This window comes from Cygnus olor, chromosome 2 (assembly GCF_009769625.2).
Source record: "Cygnus olor isolate bCygOlo1 chromosome 2, bCygOlo1.pri.v2, whole genome shotgun sequence".
Classification (NCBI taxonomy): domain Eukaryota; kingdom Metazoa; phylum Chordata; class Aves; order Anseriformes; family Anatidae; genus Cygnus; species Cygnus olor.
Window position 1 is genome coordinate 152,189,572 of NC_049170.1, and position 15,660 is coordinate 152,205,231.

Consider the following 15,660-nt stretch of genomic DNA (forward strand, 5'->3'; position numbering starts at 1 on the left):
TAAAATTGAATTTTATTAGATGTCTGTAGTATGATGCTGTGCGAAACTGAAACGCCTTCATGAATTTGTATTACAAATTTTTACGTTATTATGTAACGCTACATTTTTTTTAACTTCAGCTCCACCTAGTGATTTGTTCTTTATAGGAACTGTCAGTCAGTATTTAACTCCTGAGCATTTGAGAAAACCTTGTTTTTCAGACTATATGATTCGCATCTCTGCTGTACTCATTTTTTCTGTTTCCGTACATTAAATTGTTCAGCCAACTATGAAAAATCCATACACTGAACACTTACTCAACCCATGTTAGGTTAGCTGCAATGCGTAAAGATCTTCTTAGTTTGCAGTTTCAAAAATCTGCAAACTGTCTTTTCAAAAATAATATATTCTATATTTTTAAGAATAAAGAAAATTAATACAAATTTCAGTCCTCCTTCAGTCTTCTGGTTCATTCCTCCTTATTTTTCATAATTCTCTGCCATCGTAGTTGTTGTCCTGTTGCTGTTTGCAGGGCTCTGATGTAAACATCTCTCTCTAAAAAGATCTGTCTCTAAAAAGATAGATGCTTACAACAGATGTTTTTCACCCTGCCTCCCCTGTTTCCATTTAGGAATATTATTCCAGTGAATGATTTTACAGGTTGGCTGCACAGATTGTTCTGGGAATAAGTGAAGAGATTTTGCTCAGAGACCAAAGGTAATGCAGATTTTCTGCTGGGGAGAGACCCTTCATCAGGGAGTGCAGTGACAGGACAAGGTGTAACAGTTTTAAACTAAAAAAGGGCAGATTTAGATTAGATATAAGGAAGAAATTCTTGACAGTGACAGTGGTGAGGCACTGGAACAGGTTGCCCAGAAGCTGTGGGTGCCCCATCCCTGGAGGTGTTCAAGGCCAGGCTGGATGCGGCTTTGGGCAACCTGGTCTGGTGGGAGGTGCCCCCATGGCAGGGGGTTGGAATTGGATGATCTTTAATGTCCCTTCCAACCCAAACCATTCTGTATTTCTTAACCACGTGTCACTGGTGAAGCTGGTGTATCTACTTCATAACTTAGGTTTCTTTCAGTATATTTATTTACCTGAAGCTGACAGTTGCAAAATAGTATTCATAAATGTTTTAAAGAGATTTCTGAGATTTTGCCTTTTAGGCTTAATGAAACTAAAACAGAAATAAAATATTAAACTCAGCATAAAACATTCCATAATAGGTTAGGATTTAAGCTCAGTTCTGTATTTTTTTTTAGAATTTCTTCCACCTTTGTTGCCCCTCACAAAAGAGATGTAATTTTAATAATGAACTAGAACATGGAATGAATCAAGATAAGATATAACCCTCATTCATCTGCCAAGTATGATCAACCACTCCTAAGGGTACCTTAAAGTAACATACCTCAAAGGTATGATTATTATTGGAGGAAGAGAACTGTGGTAATCTTCTGATTTGCGGATTATCAGTCTGCACTGTTACTTGTACTTCAGTCTGCAATGCTGATATACCCTTAGGGTGGAATTCAATCCTAGTGATGTAAGACTGCACACAATCTTGATTTAAATGTAGTCTCTGCTTTAATACCTATCTGAGCCTTGTTTAGAGGAAATAAATCTTTCCTGTATGTGGTGAAATATGGTGCTCTGTGCCGTCCTTCGGTACCTCAAACCTCATTTCTTGACCTCCTGCACAAGAGAGAGAGCATGAAATTAGTGCTAATAACACTCCCAATACAGAAGACATGGCCTTTTTTCCCATGTGTGTCAGTGGGAGTTTTTACTCAGGTTAACGAAATGTGTAGTAATACAACTTTTTCACATCATCGTAGACAGTTTGAATGCATCTCTTCTGAAATAGATCTTTAAAACAATGACTCCCCTCTATGAAAACCAGTCATTCTTGGAGTTGTCATACTAGATTTGCTGTAGGTACTGAGGTAATTCAGCAGAACAAATGAGCTGTGATTCCAGATTACCATACTAGAAGCAGTTATCACAAGAAGTCAGTGTAGTTGATAGGGCCTAAGGTGTATTTCAGCTCCTCCTACAATGGACATCTGTAGCTGTTGTTTATCTGCACAGCTTGAGGTTCCACCGGATTTACTGACTTGAATGCGAGCTTGAACGTCATCTAGACATGTAGTCCAATAATGTAGGTTTCTGAGTCTGAAACAGAATGTCACCTTGTAAGTGACATTTCCGTTTCAGCAGGGGAGCCTGCCGAAAAGCCACTGTATCAGCAAAACTTGATTACCTGAAGAATTAATAACTAAAAAGGAACTAGATTCTGACAAAAGAAGAAAAAAAGAAAAGTTGCTTCATCTTAAATTCATATTGGAGTTATTTGTAGGTGACAGTAGTTGCCTGTGTAAAATGTTTCAGTGATGGGATTTTGGAAGCTCTCTGTCTTAAATGTCAATCTTAAGATTCTTAATATTGGAATCTTAATATTGAATACTGCGCTATAGTTGTACTATAGGAATAGCAAGTGCTTTTCTAGTTGTTTGTGTATCCCTTTCCTCTTCTGACTTACATGTAATACTATTAATATTGTATTGAAAGGTCTAGAAAGGCTAGATTCCTGATATTGGATCCTATTTGAATGCATGTGGATTTGTTCAAATATAGATGAAAAAGAGGGAGGTACAGTTTTAAGGTATTTATACATTTATATTTATAAAAGTCAGCTCGGAAGGTCATCTAGTGAATGTTGCAATGTAGTGAATTTGACTGAACAAAGGCAAGTGATACGTTGTCCATAGTGAAATTAAGATTTCCGTTTTGAGGGATTTATTTTCATTAAAAAAAAAAATCAAATTTTAGCAAAGCTTTGCTGTGCTTATTTCACTTGATATCTCTATCATCCTTTCTTCTGCTTGGTTTTAATAAGTAAAATTCTACTCCTAGCCTTTATAATAATGCCTAATGACTGTTATCACTTCAGAAAATACTGTTTTGCCATACATTTCATTGTACACATTCTCCTTTTTGTTCAACAAAGTAATGAAAATAGCTAATAGCTAGACTAAGTCTTTTTTAGAAGTTGCATTAAATCTTCTTTTGATGTTGATCAGCCTCTGTTAATTTAGCTCAAACAGTTTTAGAATAAAAGTGATGGTTTCTTTGGTGTGTCAGGCTTAAGCTGACAGAATTATCTTTTGTATGTTTTCCTGTTGTTTATTTATGACTGGTCATCTTCCACAAATCTTTAAAGATCTGTGATTAATCCGCAGTCTTAACTACACTTAACTTTAAGGACTTGATCACAGGGTTGTGGTAGCTCTTGCATCAACTGAGCTGTGCTAATTTCACATTTTTTTCAACACTGGTGTAGGTTGAAATTGCAACTGATGGGTAGTAAATTCCATAGAGTTGATGAGTTTTTACCCAGAAATTTCCAAATTATTGCTTTTGAGAACTTAATGGAATTCTACCCTACATAATTGCTACTGCCTAATAGGCAGATAGCCATGCTGCAAGGTGCTGTGCTTCTCTTATTTCATAATTCCTTTTTTCCTCCCTTAGGATCCGAATTGCTGGAATCAGGGGCATTCAGGGAGTGGTTCGAAAAACAGTTAATGATGAACTTCGAGCAACTATATGGGAACCTCAGCACATGGACAAGATAGTACCATCATTGCTGTTTAATATGCAGAAAATAGAAGATGTTGACAGGTATTTTTATTCGTGGTCACTGGTGTGTTTTTTGAGCAACCTTTTAGTTTTTATTATGCTAATCTTTTTCTTATTAGAGGAAATCACTACTGCAGTTTACTAGTCAAAGTGTTCTTGAAACTGCTAACACAGCTCTGCTTAACAGCTGTTAATGTTTTTTGTCTTAAAGTCTTTTCAACTGTCTGTATTTGTTATATATAGGAGTATATATAACTTATTATGTAAGTATATATAACTGTATATATAACTTATACTGAGAGAAGCCAGAATAAAACCATTCCAGAAGTTGTATATCCATGTTCACTTTTTAAGATTTGTAAACTCTGTTCTTGTAATATGATGCAGAGATTAGTAAGCACAAGTTTGTAGGTAACTCAAATGATTTTTTCCAGTTATATTTTTTAAAAATTGAGGGTTTAATTCCTGTTGAGTCATCAGTAGCAACTGTCTGTTCTGTCTACAACAGTACTTAAGGTGAAGATTGAAAATTTCTTTTTATGTAGGCACATATTTTCTGCTCTCAATAGCTCCTGGGCTTATTTACCTGCCAGGTTTGCTTTCAGAAAAGACATCTGTAATAACCAATGTTGAGGATTATGCCAGTTACCTTACTTTACAATAGAAATGTCACTTTATTTTTATCCATGTATTTGTGCATAAACACTATGTAGGTGTAAAATATGGTTAATGATAGCACTGGGAAATTTCCACATATCAAAACTAACTTGAGCTGTGCTAAAAAAACTAAATGTTTGTGTCATGTCCACCCCTGCCTGCTCCAAAACTTGCCAGGTAGGTTCAGCAGACTTCCTATAACAACATGCTTTTCATGCTTTCTTATGACACAGCTTCTGCAATCTGTCAGATTTTTTTTCTTTTTTCATTCCTCAGCTTTACTTTTCTTTTATTCCTGTTGATACCTAGCTCTTCTCTGAAGTAAACTTTCAAACTAAATAACTGAAATCGATATTTGTCTGTCTGTGCATTCTGTATCTATTTATTGCATATAACTTGGGGCCCACAAAGTACATGCAGAAATACCACTTCGATTTTACATCTGAAGAGAGATCTGAATAAGAGCCAAAGGTTTCTGAACCTGCTGTTTGAACAAGTTTGCCTTTGCTTGCTCTTACAAAGCTTCTAGATACCCTTTCCTTCATTACCATTTACAGTGCCTCCAAGCATACTTTATAAACCTTTATAAAGCCAAATTAACTACTGATGGAAAGACTTACTCAGATGGGATTGGGATCAACCACTTAAAGCAGATCAGTTTATATCTACTGCAGAACTCATTTTTGTCATTTGTTGAGCAATGCAGTGGTGGTGGAAAAACAAATCTGTTAAAAAGCGACTGTTAATTAAGTATCTGAACTGGCTTCTTGAAGCTTTTCCTATAATGCACATTCAACAGAAGAAAAGACTAATGGTTTTCCATGTGGCAAGTAGGGGCCTTATATGATGCACATATGACAGAAAAGCTGAAAACAATATTTATAAATTGTTTGATCTGCTGGCCTTGAATGATGTTAGAGAATTTCTCATTTTGTTTTATGTGACTTCATATTTGTGGAGCACAAACAGAGGCATCTTGAAGAGTAGGAGTAAGAAGCATATTGTTCTGGCAGATGGAATCAAAGCATTATGTGAGAGAGCAGAAATTCTAGAAAATACCCCCTACTGAAGTCCACAGAAAATAACCATTTTTGGTTAAAGCTGAAGCACGCACATTTACACTTTACCTTAAATGTCAGTGTAATTGTTACTTGTGGAACCTTCAGAGCTTAACTTAATATTCTGAGTATGTATCACGAGACACTTTTTTAGTTGAAGATTGAATTTTTAAACACCATTTTTAAAAGATACTTGTATTTGTGGTTTATGTGTCTGCATGTCTGAATGCATATTCTAGTGAGGTGACTGTGAGACAAATTTGCTTGTGTAACATTCTAAAATCAGACTACTTTTTTTACTTAGTTCCACTTCACTCCAATCTTGTACTCCAAAAAAATTGTAATGCATACTTCAGTATAAACCTGAAAGGCTCTTCTTCCCCCTTACACGTTTTCTAGAAGATTCAGAACAGTCAATTATCTCCATTTATACACATTTCTAAAGTGTGGAAGGGATGGATGAAATGGGAAATTGAAAGGGTGTTTTCAGTTAGTTTGTAGCATATTCTTCACAATAACTGCAAAGCTAAAAGTGTCAGCCTTATTTAAGGCATAAGGACACTTTAACACTTGATACAGACTTAAGGGTATATTAAAACGATTTAAACTTAATGTTCATATAAATTCTGGTTTAGAGGTATATTATATTTTTTTCTCAGGGTAAGTGAACAACAACTGTGAATCATAGTCAAACACTTCTGTAGCTACTCTTCTCAAGTTTTCCTTAATGTATCCCACCCCATCTTGGCCTATACTGGTTTTGTGGTATTAAAGCCTCAGCTGTGAGCTGTTGAGTTGTTCGGAGCCAGTTTTAGCCTGTGGTTAGATGTTTGCTTTAGAAACTTCTATACTTCAAAATGACCCTCCTTCCAGCTCCTTGTTGCCACATTTTCTTACAGAGATCACCCCCAAGAAGGTAGGTAGGACAGATGAAGGGAGTAGTCCCTACCCATTTCATTGCAATATGCATCTTATGCTTTCTTTATTAAGAAAAACTGCTTTTAATTTAAAAATTTAAAGGGGTCATTTTATAATCTTTGTCTTTCATTTGTTAATGATGGAATGTTCATCAGTGAGAAATACTGAGAGCTAGCTGCTGTTAAAATTCAAAACCAAAATGTGATCCCTACAGATAATGGAAGATCATTTTGAACATTCAAATGGTTAAAATGTGCAAATCTGAAGACTAAGATTTTAGACCAGGAAGACTGGTTTGCAATTTTTTCATGTAACCTATTCTGCGTAAGACTCCAAGCAGTACTAAGAAGTCCCCTTCTGTGGAATTGCATATACAAACATGCAAAAAATAATTTATTTTTACTGCCTTTTAACTAGAAATCTTCCACAAGTTAGCTCTGTGCTTTCTGCAGTTTGTCATCTTTTTTTTCCCCTCTCCTTTTTAATACTGCTGTGTTCTAGGGAATCTGTGTCAAAACAGCAATGAGAATGACAGTTATCCCTGCACTGTCATTTGTATCTCCTCTGCTCTGAGGAGGATGCCCATATGTCTACACCAGAGTCTAGGCAGTACAGGGGAAAAAACAGAGATTGAGGGGCACAGCAGCTGGATAAAGCTGCAGTTTAAGTGGTGTTCATGGTGGATTATATACAGATTTTCATGCCATTTACAATTCTAATCATTGTGCATTTGTACAAGTATTTCTCATTACTTAACTAACAGGGTGCCTGGGGCTTTTCTTATTATTAAAATCTGAGGAGCTAGCACTGTTGTAACTTCTGAAAATCTGACCTCATCAAAGGCAAGAGCTGTTATTTTTTTTATGCTGCATTTTTTAGATTGCAGTAGTCTTGAAATACTAGGAGATCTTTTCCTTTTAGAAGACCTTACAGCATACAGATGTTACATGTTAGTTTGACTCACAGCATCTCAATATTTATAATTTATATAATTTATATATTTTTATATAACTTTTTATAATGTTATAATGCTGTGGTGATGCCAGAGTGAACATTGCATAAGCTGATGCTTAATGAATGTTCTTCTAAACATATTTAATGTGCAGGCTTGCAGACTTTAGTGTACTGATTTCTGCAGTCTTGAAAAAATAAATAAATAAAACACATTTCCTAATGCATAGATGCATAAATTTAATAAGGTGAGCAAATTCTCACTTAAGTTTCTAATATGTGTTTTGTGCAAAAAAAAATGCAAACAACAAAAAAAAAAAACTTGCCACCTGTAGGTACAGAACTTGTCAATAAGTTATATTGCACCTTAGGGGGAACCATTTTCTTTCTTCCTATACCTCCTATTTCTGAAATGATCAATTTAAATGAAACATGGGTGGTAGCTTAATAGTATGATGTGTGAAGCAGTTAAGTTCAGAAATATATTTCATTTGCCTTTAATTTTCTGATATAACTCAGGTCTCTGTGTGCTGAAAAGGGCACTTGGATAGGCAGAGGAAAAGAAAGGATAGCCAAATAATAATAAGCAACATTATAAAGGCTTGCATCAAAAATGAGAAGTGGCAGACTGGAAACTTTTCTGGAAAAGCTCCACCATTCATTGCTTATAGTGCAGGTGCTAATTTTAGGTTTTAGTTTTTTTTAGGACAGGCTGTTACCTTCAAAATTCAGTTGTAGAATTTGGGCCTTGGCTGGTTTTAGTTTGTCCAAGACACAGCATGGCTACTCTAGTTTTGCTTCTTGTGTCTATATTCTCTCTTTTCTCAGTACTTTTGCTCTCTTTCTGATGTGTTGATTTTAAATAGTCAACCTAATTCCCAGTCACCAAAAGAAAAGAAATAATTGCAAATGGCGGTGTTTGAACTTTAAGAAAGCTTGGTTATTGGTACTGTCAGTAGTACAAAACATTAAAACGTTGTTTTGTACTGCAGGATTTAAGTTGTAAGTTGAAACTTCCATATGAAATCAAGTTGCTATTTGCTGATTTTAATTCTTCCATAATTTACAAGAATTTCTATTTCGGATTAAGGCATTCATTGGGGGTATTTCAGTGCCTGAAGAAATAGTAGCTTTGCTAATAATAAATTCTCTTCACGCCCATAGCTTTTTCTCTCTCTCCCATCGTGTTATAATTTCTTACTGTTCTTTACTATCAGTAAATTTTCTATGATTGAAATAACTGTGGTATTAGCACCTTATAAAGGAAGATCACAATTATTTCAGTCATTTAAAGGACAAATTTCTCTGCAAAACTTCATGTAGATAACACCCTTCAATGTGTGTTTTTCTGATGCAAAGTGTGATGGTCTATATTTTGCATTGCTGTTATATATTTTCTTACTGAAGAAGTCAGTTGTTACATTGTTTACAATAATCCAGTAAAGGTTTTTGGAGTAAGGGAGAGGAGAATCCTCCTTCAGCAAGGGCCACCTTTATAAACACATAATGGAGAAATTAACATCAGTATCTTTATCTTAATATTTCCAAATATGGATATGTCTATGTTACTGGTAACATTCTATGTGATAAACATAATCTGTGTGATAAACATAGTCCAATTGCCCAAAAACATCATAAAGGTGAAGAATTCAACCTGACAAAGCATTATGTTTAAGTAAGGTGAAACATTAGAGCTTTGTGTACTGATGCAGACTCTAAGAAATGGATCCTGTGCTTGCTTTTGAGTCCTTGTGGCGGGTTAGCCCAGGTTAAAGGCCAGACTCCTACCCAGCTGCTCTTTCACTCTCCCTCCTCAAAAGGACAGGGAGAGAATAGGATGGAAAAGCCTTGGATTCAAGATAAACACAGGCAGGTAACTTAATTTACCAGTTACCGTCATGGGCAAAACAGACTTTCTTTGGGGAAAAGTAATTTAATTTATTGCCAATTAAAGTAGATTTGGCTAGTGAGGGACAAAACCCAAAATAATAAAAAAATAAATAATAATTTAAAAATAACTTCTTGTCCCCCTATCACTCCTGCCCCCTCTCCTCCAGCAGCACAGGGGATGGGATGGGATGGGGGCTGCACTCAGCCCCCCCCAGCCTCTCTCGGCTGCCCCTTCCTCTTCACTGGTGGCCCTGCTCCAGCGGGGGCCCTGCCCCGGGCTGCAGCCCTTTAGGAACACCCTGCTCCAGCAGGGGCTCTGCAGGGCTGCCGGGGGAATCCCTGCTGCCTGTGGGCCTGGAGCCCCTCCTGTCCTCCTCCTCCTGGGGCCTGGGCCCTCTGCTGCTTCTCCCTCACCCTGGGCCTCCTCCTCGGCCTGTGCCTGCTCTGCCCTTTTGGAAATCTGTTTTCCCCAAGGCGCTGCCAGCTTGGTGCTGGACTCAGCTGGGCCCTGCCATGGGGCCATTGGAGCCACCACAGAGGCCCTGCAGCCCCTGGCCAGCACCTGGGCATGGGCAGCCAGCACAGTCCTCTCCATAGTGATGTTAGTCACCTTCTAATTGATTGTCCCCTAATTTCTACATTATCTAGTTAGAGGTAACTGTGTGGGTGACGGTGTTCTAATTAGTTTGATCAGTTTTTTTTTTTTAACTTGCAAGCCATCTGTTTCTGCAGAAATATTAAGAGTTTTATTCAACACCCACCCACACAGTATGGATTCAGTAGTGGGCAGGTGAATGAGATCATTAGTCTGAACAAAATAAGTAAGATTCTGCACATCTCTTGCCGTAGTCTTCATTTCTCACTTATAATAGGTAGTATTTAATCAAAATACAATGAGTAACTAGTCACATCAGTATTATTAGCCATTGTTTTTGCCACATACATATTTACTAATATAGTGCACAGTACTGGGTAAACATGAAGGCCTATATGGTCCTGGTGTTAATAATCAGAGTCCTGGTGTTTTAATCAGAGTTCTGTTTTTTAATGCATATTTGTTACATATGCATGTTGATTCCAGCCTGGATCAACAGTTTGACAGTGGACAACAGTGTTGCAGTGAATGTTGTGGAACCGAGAGCATGTATGTTAAGGAAGATGAGTATTAATCAGTAGTACCTTGAATGTTATTTTGTCTTATTTCAGCAGAACTGGCCCTCCATCCTCTCCTACAGGAGGAGAGAAAGAAGAAAATCCTGCTCTGCTGGCTGAAAACTGTTTCAGAGAACTGTTGGGGAGAGCCACCTATGGAATTATGAATAATGCTGTCAGACCAGTTTTTGCGTAAGTTGGAAATTCATGGAAGATCTTAAGAGATTTTCAAATTTCATCCTCTAATTATGTTACATTAATTCCTTTCTTCTTTTCAACCTTTAGGATTCTGCTCATTTTTTCCATATTTCTTCAAAACGTTGCCCTTTTTTTAAACTCACCTCTTTGTTGACTCTCTGTTAACTTGCAGATAGACGCGAGTCCCATTCTGCTGATTTCAGAAGTGTAGTATAATGATTTGGATGGGTTGTTGCCATAGCTGGCATTTCTTTATAGTGGGAAACTGTTTGTTCCTAAGTATTGATGACTGTCAGTAAGAAAGAAACCAGAATGCACAAAGGAGTACTGTGCCCAGATTAATAAAGATTTCTACTTTCTTGCATTTTTTTCCAAGACCCATTTTGATATTCTGTGAAGAATGTTTTTAACAGCTTAGTTACCAGAGAACGGCAGATGTGTACACGGTATGCACATTATACACAAATGCACCTACAAATTTTTGCTGGTATGTTAACGATCAAGTCCAGCATCTTTCTGTTTTGTTCTTGGCATCTTCCCAGTTGTAGCCTTTAAAAAATAAAAAAGTGTGTTATGGAAAAAAAGCTTCAAACATTAATATAACTTAAACCTGCATCTTTCACCTCTGCTAGTATCTTCAAAGCAGACATCTCAGTAGAAATCTTTGAAGGAAGCTGTAAGCACAGTGCTACTAATTCCAGGTCGTGTCTTTTCCTGGTCGTGAGGAGGGCTGCCTGGTCCTTCCTGTAGATCTTCAAAATACTCATCTGTTATGGGAATACCTGCTTTTAGATGGTGTAGTTCTTGCTACAGACTCTAAGGATGTGATTCATACACTCTAAGACTTTCAAGCTACTGAAAGCTATTTTCAAGTTACTACTATTAAGCACAAACAGGAATGCAAACTGAATGTAGGGAAGTTCATTTACTAAATGAGGGCAGAAAGCTTTTGTAACTACTTGTTATTCTCCCAAAAGTATTGAATGCAAAGAACCATGGTATTATCCTACTTTCCATGTGCATCCATTATACCAGTCCAGTAAGAGTTTAACTATTGCAAAGTTAAGTACTATAAAGTTTCCATGTTTCCCTGCATTTCAAAATTCCATTCCTCCAGAATACCAGCCCAACGAAGTGAACCTTTAGGTACTAAGCAGCCTGGATGGACTATCTGGAACTATATTGCAGCCGTTTTCTTACTGCTTTTAAGTTCTTCTTAGGGATGTATTCCATAATTTGTCAGGACATGCTGTCCTGGAAAGTCTTTGTCTTTTTTGGTCATTATTTTTCTGTTCAATTTTAGGAAGAATAGTCAAATAAGTACATCTTTTTGTAAGTAACTGCCGTAAAGGATTAGTGTTTTTGAGGAACAAGAGATGTGAAAAATTAAGTTTCCAAGCTCTGCTTTTCCTGAACAAAAACCTAGTGCTCTATCTAAATCAGCTTCACTTTGTGAATGAGCAGAACTGATAAAAAGAAAATTTGATAGTTAGGCCATTGCACTTTTATCTGATTTGAAAAAAAACAGACTTAATATATTTATATGTGATTAGGAAACAATTTCCTTTAGCAGTTTTCAACAATTGGACAACTTCTTAAAAAGTGCTGGAAATAAAGATAAGGCCACTTATTATGGTGATAGCAATGAAGATGCAGGTTCAGTTCCTCACCTGAAGGCTTGCTTAATGTGGCACTGGAATATTAGACACGTGTTTTTTCCATCATGAGGCTGAATACATTCTAAGATTGAAGGATTAAAATGAATAGAGTTGAAATCTGAAGTCTCGTGGTGTGGGTTTAGAATGGCCTCTGTTCTCCTTGCCTTTGGCAGAAAATCTCTATTGTTATAATTTTCTCTATGTTTAGTATCTAGAAAATTTCAAAATCTGTTTTTTCATGAAATCTGAGAGGCCTATCTGGCAAACTGCTTCAAAACATTTTAAAGTTTTCTATTAATAAGATATGAAAAAAAATGTATTTTACGTCTACAGTCACGCGTTATTTAGACTTGCAAGAAATTTAGAATGAATTTTCAATGGTGAGTAGATGAGGCAGATCCAGAGGGATACAGAAATCTACTAAGACAAACATCTTCGCAAGTATTACAAGTTACACCCTGCTTACTTCACTGTATTTCCATTCTTGTGCCAAATCATCTGTGCAAGGGTTTTGAATATTATCAAAAGGCTGGTGTTTCATGCTCGTTCAGCAGATGTGATGCATGAGATTTTGTTACATATACCTGTACAGGCTTCAGTTCTGCTTTTTAATCATCAGTATTGATTTATCATTTTCTACTGTAAGGATTGCTTTCATTGGTAATTGTTAATGTGTGTGAATTCAGGATCTGTTAGTCGCTCTCACTTCATAAAATAGTAATTTGCACTAGTGGTTCTGCTGTTGCTTTTCGTTTGGGAACCCTAATAGTGCACATTTGCTATATACATGCAGCAGGTCTTAATGGAAGGCAGATTTTGACATTTGTTAATCCAGCATTAAAATGTTTTTCAATTTTACTTAGATATTCTTTATTGAAAGAACTATGATTGGGGGAAAAATTAGGCAAGATGTGTCTTGATTTTAGCTAAACTAAATGTATCATACTGAAAATGTCATCTATGGTCTTTTTCAAAACCATAAAACTACATTGAATACACTGCCTGCATTATGACAAGTAAAATATATCACCTATGTGAATCTAATATTCCTTATCTTAGAAGGAAAATTCCAGTACAAAAAGTATGTTGTCCGTTCAGCTATTACATAAAACATTAACTTAGGCTGTCATCTTCCCCCTGCCGTCTTCCCATCAGTTCAGCTACCTGAAGCAGCTAACGTTTTGCCTTTCTGGAAGAAGAGAACTGTATGTCGTCTTTTGAGAGGGAAGTTGTCTTTAAACAAGCAAACAAAACCAACCTTGATTTAAGATGTAGTTGACCATAATCTGTTTGAATTGACCTTTGGGACAGGTAAAGATGTGCTGTCAGGTGTAACAGAGAACACGTATGAACCTAAAAGATCAAAGGATCAGTTCCAATCAGAAAAAGATAGTGGGGAATATGATGTTGTATTTGATGAGACAACAAGAAAATAGGTTAGCTAAAATATGCAGTCATTTACAAGTGATGATGGACCCTACTGGAATGGTATTAGGGAGAAAAAAGACATGAATAAACATTGTGATCTGCAAAACCTTGAAGGTTAAAAAAAGATAATTTTGTATGTCTTTCTGACACCAAGGTAGGATTAAATACACTTGTGTGTTTGGAATGTACACAAGAAAGGTAGCCATCCCCAACGGGTAGTCCAATTTAATAGTTAGTAATGCAAATATGCTATTATCTTGTCAGGCCAGCTTGAAAATGACACCCTTAAAATTATTGGAAATCTTATTCCTATAGGGATTTGTATTAGCGGTATGTAATATGTCAAAAAGGCAGTACATTTTCTTAGCTCTGCAATGGACAGCAAGATAATCTAGGGCATGAGAGGGTGGTTCTGCTTCTGCTGGTTTAATCAACCTTGAAGGAGACCTGTGTAGGCTGCTGGGTCACTAGGCTGGCAGCAGCTGGCCACTGAGTTAATTGAGACCTCCAGATTCTAAGTAGAGTAAGTTAAAGCATCCTGTCAATCCCTCTGTGTTCAGAGTGCTTACTTCTTTCACCTGTATGCGTTCAATTTTGTTATTCTGAAGCATCATTAGATATTTATTATGGGCTTTGGGAAAGGTCAAACCAAAAGTGATTCAGTAGCTAAGATACCTATTTAGAAACATTGCCGAAATCCAGTTTCTGTATAAAAAAAAAAAAAAAAGTTGTTGTTGTTTAACTTAAATCATCCTGATGAAAAGGCATCCCTAATTGCTTTTTCCATTCTTCCAAATTTAAAAATGCACTTATTTTTGTCATGCTTTTCCACAGCTCCTTTTTGGAAAAGCCGACACATGTCCTACTGATACCTTTCAGCACAGTGCTTAAGCTGTCTTTGCTTGTGACTCTGACAAAGTTTTTAGTCAGTGGTTCTGTTCACATTTAAGGGGAAGCAGTTACTGTTATTGTTCTGATTTTGTTTTGGCATTTCTTGAAGATAGTGTTGTGAGTGAAGTGCTTTGGAATTGTATGGGAATATATACACAGAGAATAGTTCTTTTAATTTTTTTTTTCCAAATATGTTATTCTTGAAACCTCTTTGAAAATGAGAATAGCTATTAAGGTCTTTTCTGGATGTAACATTCATCTTTTTGTGACTCCTGATTGAAAAGAAATTCTTTATCTTACTTGAACTATAAGTTTGTCAAGGTGCAAACCACGTCTTAACCATCTTCTTCAATCTTTTCATATAAATGTGCATGTAATATCACGTCCATTTTTATGCATGCACTTTGAATGCAAATGGTATATTCTGTATAACCTCAGTATGACTAAGATTCCTTAAATTTCTGAAAGCAGAAGCTCAGATTTGGTTATGGGAATTTGTGTTACAGCGAGATGTTTTGCTATTAAATATCAAACCTTGAAAACAAATTATTTTCTGAAGTCCCAGATTTCTCACCTAGTTAATAAGTCATTGTTTAGAACCTACATGTAAGGAAATAATCCCTCTGAGGTGAATTTTTAGTAAACCGTAAGGGAAAACATTTATTATTGTACTGGGCTTACACGGCAAGGCTTTGCTAGTGTGGGAGCTGAAGGGTGGCTATAACCTGGAGGAAGCTGCGGCCCATGGAGAGCCCCCTCAGGAGCAGGCCCCGGGCCGGAGCTGCAGCCCTTGGAGAGGAGCCCACGCAGGATCAGCTTCAGAAGAACTGCATCCTGTGGGAAGGGCCCCATGCTTGAAGCAAGGGCAGAAAATGAGGATGAAGGAGCAGCAGAGCGTTGGGGGCTGACCATGATCCACATTTCCCTGTGCTACTTAAGCGGAGGAGGTAGAAAAGGATGGAATGGGGTGGGGAGGGAGGATAGGAGGGAAAACGTGTTTTTAGTTTGCTTTTAGTTCTCACTGCTCAAGTCTGTTATCAGTAGTCTGTAAATTACACTGATCTCTCTTATGCTGTTCCTGTTTTGCTTGTGATGGTGAGCAATCTCCCTGTCATTATCTCAACTCATAAGCTTCATATTTTCTCCCTCCTGTCTTTTTGAGGAGGGGGAGTGAGAGAGAGGCATGGTGGTGCTTAGCTGCCCATCGGTGTTACACCTCTACAGTTGTGTGTGTGGAATGT

At 37.0% G+C, this 15,660-nt stretch overlaps 1 protein-coding gene across 12 annotated transcripts in view; it reads left to right on the forward strand.

Moving 5' to 3' along the window:
* The window catches only part of EFR3A (EFR3 homolog A), an 80,939-nt gene that overhangs the window by 34,258 nt on the left and 31,021 nt on the right, over nucleotides 1–15,660 (forward strand). For 7 of the 12 annotated variants that reach the window (XM_040547228.1, XM_040547234.1, XM_040547230.1 and 4 more), the window contains 2 exons: nucleotides 3,511–3,660; nucleotides 10,299–10,436. In XM_040547228.1, the coding sequence (XP_040403162.1) occupies nucleotides 3,511–3,660; nucleotides 10,299–10,436 (288 nt within the window). The remainder of the gene's footprint in view (nucleotides 1–3,510; nucleotides 3,661–10,298; nucleotides 10,437–15,660) is intronic. The other 5 variants (XM_040547231.1, XM_040547235.1, XM_040547233.1 and 2 more) reach the window with 1 other exon arrangement.